Consider the following 9180-nt stretch of genomic DNA (forward strand, 5'->3'; position numbering starts at 1 on the left):
ACAGGTTGGACAATGAACTGGGACATGACTGCCTCAAGGGTTCAAGAACTCCCCAACTCTCTTCGACGAAACCCTCCATTGAGATTTGACTCTGTTCAGATCAGAGAACCCCCAAACAACTTTGCTGCAGTACGTTGACGATTTGATTTTAGCTGCTGATAATGAACAGGAGTGTACGCAGCGGACTGAGTAACTGCCAACCGAGTTGGGTGAGTTGGGGTACCGAGCTTCAGATAAAAAAGCCCAGATATGCCGAACAGAAGTCACTTACTTGGGATAGACTCTTAAGAAGGAGAAGCGATGGTTGACAGAAGCTAGGAAGAGAACTGTGACCCAGATCCCCACTCCTACTACTGCAAAGCCAGCGAGAGAATTCCTGGGCACTGCAGGTTTCTGTAGATTATGGATTCCAAGATTTGCCACCTTAGCAGCACCCCTTTACCCTCTCACCAAAGAAATTGGGGCTTTTTCATGAACCCCTGAGCATCAGAAAACTTTCAAAGAAATAAAAAGTCTTTACTCAGTGCACCAGTCTTGGCCTTGCCTGACTTAACTAAGCCTTTCACCCTCTAAGTGGATGAGAGAGCAGGAATTGCACAAGCGGTCTTGACCCTGTAGCCAGTGGATGGCCATCTTGCCTGAAAGCCATCGCTGCAGCAACCCTACTGCTCAAGGATGCTGACAAACTGACCGTAGGACACCAGGTAACTGTAGCCCCCTGACAGGTGGATGATGAACGCCCACATGACTCACTATCAAAGCCTGATGTTAACTGAGCGAGTGACTTTTGCCCCACCAGCTATCCTCAACCCTGCTACCTTAGTACCTGAGGCAGAAGACTCTCTGCCTGTACACAAATGTATGGACATCCTGGCAGAAGGAACCAGAATGCTGAAGAACCTCACAGACCTGTCCTGGCCAGGGTCCCTTAATTGGTATGCAGATGGCAGCAGCTTCGTGGTTGAAGGTAAGCGGAAAGCTGGGGCAGAGGTGATGGACAGAAAACAGGCCATCTGGGCCAGTAGCTTGCCTGAAGGAACATTGACTCAGAAGGCAGAACTGATTGCACTAAACCAAGCCCTGAGATTGGAAGAAGGGAAGTCTGTCAACATCTACAGGGACAGCAGGTATGCTTTCGCCACCACACACATACATGGGGCAAATTACAAACAGAGGGGGCTACTCATGTCAGTGGGAAAGGACATTAAAAATAAAGAAGAGGGGTCTTGAGAGAAGGCTCAGGGGGTAAGAGGACTGACTGTTCATCCAAAGGTCATGAGATCAAATCCCAGCACCCACATGGTGGCTCACAACCATCCATAAATATATCTAGTGTCTAAACACAGCTAAGGTGTACTTGCATATAATAAAAACAAAGAAGAAATCCCGAGTTTACTAGAGGCATACATCTACCAAACAAATTGGCCATTATACATTGCCCTGGCTACCTAAAGGGCCAAGATGCTATTGCCAGAGGAAATCAGATGGCTAACATGGTGGCCAAACAAGTGGCCCAAGGGACCATGATCCTTATAACCAATCAAGGGGCCAAAGAGTCCAAAAACTCTTACAACATCAGAGAGACCAGTTTCAGATACACTCCTGAGGCTCACCATCAGATGGAAAGATTAAAAATAGTACATAACTACACCCCCTGTGGAGTAGCAGAGACAGTAGATGGGAAATCTATCTTACCCTGAAAAGAGGGACAACACTATGTCAGCAATCTACATCAATTGACCCACTTGGGAGCTAAGAAATTAAAAGACCTTATACTCCACTCCGACTATCATGTCATGGGCCTCTCAGATATTGTTAAAGAGGCAGTACAAAATTTAAAGCTTGTTCTTTAACCAATGCTGCACATCATGTAGGCACACCTGGTAAGCACCTGCAGGGAGATACGAGAAGTATTCTGGGAAGTTGACCTCACAGAAGTCAAACCAGAAAAATATGGTAACAGATACTTGTTTTCATAGATATTTTTTGAGGATGGGTGGAGGCCTTCCCCACAAAAAGGGAGATGGCCAACATGGTGGCAAATTAGATATTAGAAGAAATTTTTCCAAGATTCGGCATCCCTAAGGTAATTGGATCAGACAATGGCCCTGCTTTCGTTGCCCAGGTAAGTCAGGGACTGGCCACACAACTGGAGATTGATTGGAAATTACATTGTCCTTATAGACACCAGAGTTCAGGAGAGGTAGAAAGGATGAATAGAACATTAAAAGAGACCTTGACTAAATTAGCCTTGGAGACCAGTGGGAAAGATTGGACAGTCCTCCTTCCTATTGCCCAGTCCTGAGTAAGGAACACCCCAGGGAAATTCAAACTCACACCATTTGAGGTCCACCATGGGGAACCAACCCCTTTGGCAGAAGCAGGAGGGATTTTTGACACTGATGGTTTTTTCCCAACCCCTTTTAGCCCACTTAAAGGCCCTTGAACTTGTCAGAAAGGACGCCTGGGAGCAACTCAGAGGTGCCTACGAGCTGGGACCACTGTTCCAAGTGGGAGACTCTGTCCTGGTCTGTCATCAGTGAGCAGGAACCCTTGAAGCCAGGTGGAAAGGACTAGGCTGGCCTTGAACTATTAGAAATCTGCCTGGCTCTGTCTCCCAAGCACTGGAATTGAACGTGTGCATATGCAGAGGAGTCTGTGCATGGTAGTGAGCTGTGTGGAAGCTCAAGACAGTGTGGGAGTCAGGTCTCTCCTTCCACCACAGGGATCCTGGGCGTGGGATTCAGGCTGTAGGTTGGGCTGGGTGGCAAGGACCTTTTTACTCACCAAGCCTTCTCACTGGCTGTTGTGTGACACTACTTCCAGGAAGACATAAACAAGTCATTATTCACTATAGATAGGGAGTCAGTAGCGAAAGGACGGATCCCACCGAAGTCCACAGGGTGACCCAGTGGGTTCTCCCGGGGTTACTGACAGGAGCAGAACTGACTCAAAGACAGCTGCAACACTAACACTTACACCAACATGGGTGACAGCTCACGAAGCTGGGAGCCTGGAGCACCCTGCACAGCCTGCGGGGAGCTCAGTGTGTTGGCTTGGATGTCAGACAGAGAAAGATCTGGGAAGTCATATAATACTGATTCCTTCTGGCCCCTGGTGGCTCTGACTTTACAGGCCGGAGAAAGCAACTAAGTCCTTGAAGGGACAGTAGCTTATGTCACTCTGGAGCAAGTCCCCAAAGAACTGTGTGTGTGTGGGCAGGGGTGGGTAGCTGTGTTCTAGGGAGCATAAACTGTCACCCATGTCCTGCTCAGACTTTGAGGTCTCACATATGACACCGGCAGGCTCATGGGGGGCTGGGACTCTATCTGCTTAAGACCAGGCCTACTTAACCCATCTGTCGCCAATCTCCTGGGAAGCTCAGGATTCTTAGTTTTTGTAGTGCTTTGATTAAGTCCCAGGCCAGCAGGAGCTAAGCTATGCAACAGATGGAGACACTCTTTTTATTTATTTTTTTTTTTAATCTGTAGAAACAAGCATGGTAGTCAAGCCTCCATGTCCCACATGTGTAGTGAGGAGAGTTAAGTCACATCAACTTGACAGTCCCTAGACCACCCCTAGGTCCCAGAGAGGCAGGCCCCCCCCCCCGTTAAGAAGCAAGCTGTGGCTAGACACTGGTGAGGTGGGAGCCTGGTTCACAGACATCAGGCCTCAGTCTATGAAAGATGGCCTCCTCCTGTGCTATTTGGTTTGAATCTGGTTTCCTTCTGTACACAGTTCCTGTGCTGTAAATTTAGTCCCCAGTGTGGTAATATTAGAGATGGTGTCATGAGGAAGCAGGATGATTAGGTCTCTGGGGTGTTGCTCTAGGAAGGGACAAATCCTATAGACTGGGTGAATAAGGCCCTGGGTACTTCAGGCCGGAGAGCACTCACACACTGACGTGGCCACATGACTCATGCTATTTCCTGACTCCATGCTGGTGAGTGGGTTCTCAACAGAGGTTAAAAAGTGAGGCTGCAGTTCTGTGGACCTGGAGCCTTCAATATGATGAGTTTTTCTTTATAAATACTCAGCTTGTTATTTTATCACAGCCTTAGGAAAAAGAATAATACACTTTACTCTTTGCAGCGCATGCCCTGTAATGAGAGAGCCTGCCCCCGCTGGGCCTTCCATAAGCCTCTGCATCCTGAGGAACCTATCTGTATTCTTCTGGGTATTCCTGGTGGTGGGAAGCCTGGGACCCTTGTGAGGACGTGGCTCATTGATGGAGCAGTAAGTCACATGACCTTAGGACTGGCCACAGGGCAACTATTTGCTGACCAGTGTGGGAAAGGACTTCCTGCCACATTCAAGGAGCAGAGCCACAGGACAGATTCTAAAGCTCCAGCACCCTGGGTCCAACTCTGTGTAACACCCTGTGGGAAAGCAACTGGGTTCAGAACTGGGTATTTGATATTAGGACAAACTGAGTTCTGGTTCTGGCCAGGTTCCACACTGATTTCAAAGCTGAATTTCTGTTCACTGTGACGGGTGAGAAGCCTCATGACAGCTTTGCCGATAGGGAGTTTTATTTTTGTCTTCTAGATGGGGCACAGAAGCCAAGACAACAATGGATGCCCAGACAAATGCACACACTGTACAACTGGCTCATGTCCCAACACTGGAGAGCAGGGACAGAGTCTGCTGTTTAGAGCCTGTGTGGTCCTCAGCAGACCCTTGGTGTCCCTCATCCTACTCAGTTCCATGTTCCTGGGGAGTTCAATCTAGGAGGTCATGTATGTACCCTGTAGACCCTGTCCCATGAGAGTGACAGACACTGTGGTGCAGTGAATATGGTTTCAGCATTTTCTAATGCATTCTGTAGGGCATTTTGGCAGCACCACAATTGAGAAGTGGCACTTTAAAGTCCCCTGGTTGTCCCTGCTGTATCCTTCAACCCAATCAGACCCAACCTGGGATCTAAAACTCCAGGCTCCCTTGTGAATTGCAAGGCTTTTATTGTTGGATTCCTGTTTTTAGACACCGTGGGGCAAGGGGTCAGGTTTTCTGCATCAATGCAGGTGAGCAGGCAAGTGGCTTCCTTGAGTTTTCCTTGAGAGCAAAGAGGTTCTCATCAACAATAGGGGCTGGCTTTAATTCTTTCCTGCAAAGAGAAAGCCAAATGAGGCCTCAGAGGGAAAGGAGAACTCATGCCCCACTGACCATGCACCGAGAAACCTCCTGGAAGGACCTGCAGCCTGTTTGCAATTTCTCTTGTGTCTCACCAGGACCAGGGAGCCTGGTCCCCAACCTGTTGAGACTAGCTCTGTAAAGAGCCTCCAATCCAGCCAGATGGGAGAGGGCACTTTGTAGGACATCATATTTACCTGTGGGACAGAAAGGGGAGGAGCTGACAGGGCTCCATGTGAACCTGTGGGCAGCTGGTACCCCACAGGGAACTGACTCCTATCGCATGGTGATGATGCCCCTCAGAGTTCTGCAGCTGAGGCAGTGAATTGTCCTACCAGTTCTAGGGACAATAAGGGTTCTCTTTAATTCAATCCTCGAATGCCCCAGGCCTGGCATCCACACAGTGGCCTTGGATGTACAGAGAACAGGAAAACAGAGGACTGTTTTGGAGCTGGTGTGGTAGGCTTGATAGGTCAGGATAAAAGACCCAGGCTGGCGAAGGGTGCCAGGCCACAAGCTTGTGCAGCTAGACTTGGGAGGCTGTGTCAGGAAGACTGATGGAGGCCACACTTGAGCTGGAGTCTAGTGTGGCTTGTCTGAGCTGAGCAGCCCGGCCCCATTCATGCAGCCTGAGAGTCCCTTCCTGCCCCATCCTCCTGCCATCCTCAATTAAGTGTGTCACATTTCTGTATTCACAGAAAAGCTTCAGATGTGGGGAGGGGCACAAGCCCCACCCCTAGTCAGACACAGAGACTCACGATGACATTGGTTATGTGTGTCTTCTCTTCCTCTGTCAACTTGCTATCGACACAGTTCTTCATTCTTTCAGCCTCTTCCAGTAAGTCAGGGTTATTAGTGTATGCTTTCACATGCTGAAGATAGTCCTTCGAGTTCCCGTGAAAAAATAGTTCAACTTTTCTCTCTATTACTGGGCAAAGGCCACAATCTGGAACACAAAAACAAGGTCACCCTCCCTTGAAAGTCAGGCATCAGCATAGCCCAGGGGATAGAGGGAGTAAGAGCCTGGAGAGCCTGCATCCCTGTCCCCCACACATTAATACCAACCTCCTCCTGAAGTCAGGAGCAGGGCAGCGCCGAGGAGCACCAGAGCAACAGCGAGCTTCATGGTAATGGCGGCAGGTGCTCCCTCCCAGCTTGGTGCTCTTTTATCCCTGCCCTGGTCTGCTCCGTAGGCAGGGAGGCGCAGTGTCTGAGCCCCTCCAGGCTCCTCCCAGGACACATCTTAGACCTTCCTGGGACTGTGAGTGTCCTGGGAAGGTGTGTATTTTGGCAAGACAATAAGATCCTGGTCAAAAACCTGGCTTAGCCTAGTCCTGTTCTTAGTGATCTTAAGGTCACAATTCATGTGATGGTCAAAGGAAAGTATGACTAGGGAGAGAGTGAAATGGCCTCTCAATCATACTGTGAGAAGTAAGGCCTGTGTGCCACCATCACAGTGGGGACCTCAATGTTTAGATAAGAACCTTGCTCACAGTCTGTGTCTAGACAAGGCAGACTTCACACTACTGTCCATGTGACCCCTGCCCTGTCTCTATCCTGCCCCTGTCTTCCATTTGCTTCGTGGCTTCCCTTGAACAAGTCTCTTCAACCCAAGCTTCTCCTGCTGTTATAGGCATCTCAACTTGATCTATCTTTGTTGATTGTGTTGTTGAGATAGGATCTCTGTACACAGCCCAGGCTGTCCTGACACTATGTAGACCAGGTTGGCCTAGAACTCACAGAGTTTTTTGTGACTCTCTACCACATGACTGCTGAAGTTAAGGCAAGCACTGCCACAGTTGGCTAAACTTGACCTCTTAAACCCCTGTTTGAGGTTTATGTTTTGTGGTTTTGCGTTCCTTACTTCCTCTCATTCATTCTTTCTTTTTTTTTTTTAGACAGGATTAGTCTTGAGCTTGTAACCCTCCTGAGAAAGTTTTGTGTGTGTGTGTATGTGTGTGTGTGTGCGCATGTGTGTGTATGTGTGTGTGTGTGCGCGTGTACACATGCCGTATGTTTGTGTGTGGTGGATTCAGGTTTCCTTGGGGCTGGTGGTAAGCACTGACAAAATCTGTTTACAGTGGCCAGCTATGGTGGATTATACCTTTGATTCCAGCTCTTAGGAGGCAGAGGCAGGCCAACCTCTGTGAGTTAGAGGTCAGCCTGGTCTACTTGGAGAGTTCCAGGCCAGTCAGTATTATACAGGGAGACCTTTTTTTATAAACATCATTAGTGTGTTCATTAAGTTCATGCTGCAAGTGCCTAGTATTCATTCTCTCAGAACTAAGCAAGGATATTTAAGTTTGGAGCGACCTGGTTCCCTATCTGGCCAAAGCCAGACTATGTGTTGCTGCTCTAGCTACTCTGAATGCTGGTCCAAAAGCCAGTGTGATGGCAATTTTGAATATTCCACAGCTTCTTTGGAAAAAGTAGAGTCCAATCTCAGCGAGTTACCCCAGCTCCTGAAGGTTCAGTGTCTGTCCATCTGTGCCAGTGTGTCCAGACCAGCTTTGCTACCACAGAATTCCAGATGACACTTCAACCATCTCTACCTTGGCCCGAAGTGGAGCACCTGCTCTTCCCACCGATGGAAGCAGACTGCTTGGGCCCACTCGCTCAGCCAGGATACACACTCAAGATGGCTCCCTTGGCACTGACAGTTTGGCCTCATGAAAGTCTTACATTGAGCAGTCTGATTCTTGTCTTGCTATCAGGAATATGGGTTGAACAGACGGCAGTAGAGGAGGCAGCAGACAGCAAAGGCTGAGGCATGGGTGAGTAGTCATCAGGCTTAGCTGTGAAATAGGCCAAGTACCTTGAGCCTGCTTCCCTGTGGTAGTGGAAGCATTTGACAGGGGTGCAGGACAGAAGATAGAAAGGACGGGAATGAAGAGGGGGCAGAGGCAAACTCTAAGAAAGGACAAAAGGGACTGAGCGGACAGACTCTTTAGTTCCTGTTTGCCAGAAGAGGTCTAGGAATCTGTATAGACTTTGAAGATTCCACCAGGGTCTAGAGCCATCTCACTGCACAGTGCCACGGAGGATAGGCTTCCTGTCCATGCTGTGGAGGATCTGCAGCATAGGTAGACCTCAGCGTTCCATGCTAGTGTGAGGACTGCTCACCATAGGGCACCACTTGTGCCTCTACCACGTCCAGCTGTTGGGGTTGGTCTCCTGCTGCTGTGCATTCAAATGCCATGATCTGGATGCCCCCACCCTCTGATTCTTGGGTAATCTGGTAAACAAATTCTCACATATGCCAAATGTTGCTTTGTAAAATCTGCTCATCTTAGTCTGTGACTGGTTAAAAATGTGTCTTTCTGCCAATGTTGGAGAAAATAGTGGTATTTTGGGCTTTGTTTTTTTCACTGGGGTGGGGGACATATGTAGGGATCAGAAGACAAGAGAAGAGGAGAGAGGAGAAGAAAGAGGATGGAGAGAGAGGAAGGATGCCATGAGGCCTGATGGCTCAAATGCACATGACCAGGAGCAGTGGGGCTCGCTGACAGGCTGATGGAGGAGGAATAATGGGCAGCAACACTGAAACAGTAAGTAACACAGGGCCTATGGATTGGTCATAAGTTAAAATATTACAGAACCTGCCCAATCTAGGCTTACAGCACTTCAAATAAAATTCCAAGCCTTTGTGTGTTTAATAGAGGCTAGGTAGAATATATACTTCATTTACAGCAGGCTTTGGCTCACTGCTGCCACATGTGGTGGGCAAAGAAAGAGACCAAACTTAGCCCCAAATAGCATTCCCTTGCCCAGGCACAATCACTATCTTTGTGAATAAGAGGATTTGAAGTGGGAACTTAAGAGGTCATTGAAGAGTTAATTGTGTTGGATGTTGTTTTGCTGGAGCAAAGATGTGAAGGAGTGTTTTCCTGAAGTAAACAGGTGTGAAAGGCAAAGTCAGACCCGTGTTGGAACATTTGGCTGAAGCAGACACAGGCCAAAGGATTTTCTGCTACAGCAAGCAAGTGAAAGGACATGGGATGAAGGATTCTTTGATAATGACATGCAAGTATGGGTTAGACTTAAATG

At 48.4% G+C, this 9180-nt stretch overlaps 1 protein-coding gene across 1 annotated transcript; it reads right to left on the minus strand.

Annotated features, from left to right (window-relative positions):
- Positions 1 to 5077: 5077 nt before the first annotated feature.
- LOC127682692 (major allergen I polypeptide chain 1-like) lies at positions 5078 to 6259 on the minus strand. Its single transcript, XM_052179254.1, has 3 exons — positions 6199 to 6259; positions 5892 to 6079; positions 5078 to 5107 (listed from the first exon to the last, which is right to left on the minus strand). Exons 1-3 carry the CDS (start codon positions 6257 to 6259, stop codon positions 5078 to 5080), a joined length of 279 nt encoding a protein of 92 aa, XP_052035214.1.
- Positions 6260 to 9180: the final 2921 nt, after the last annotated feature.

Source organism: Apodemus sylvaticus, chromosome 1, assembly GCF_947179515.1.
Source record: "Apodemus sylvaticus chromosome 1, mApoSyl1.1, whole genome shotgun sequence".
Taxonomy (NCBI): domain Eukaryota; kingdom Metazoa; phylum Chordata; class Mammalia; order Rodentia; family Muridae; genus Apodemus; species Apodemus sylvaticus.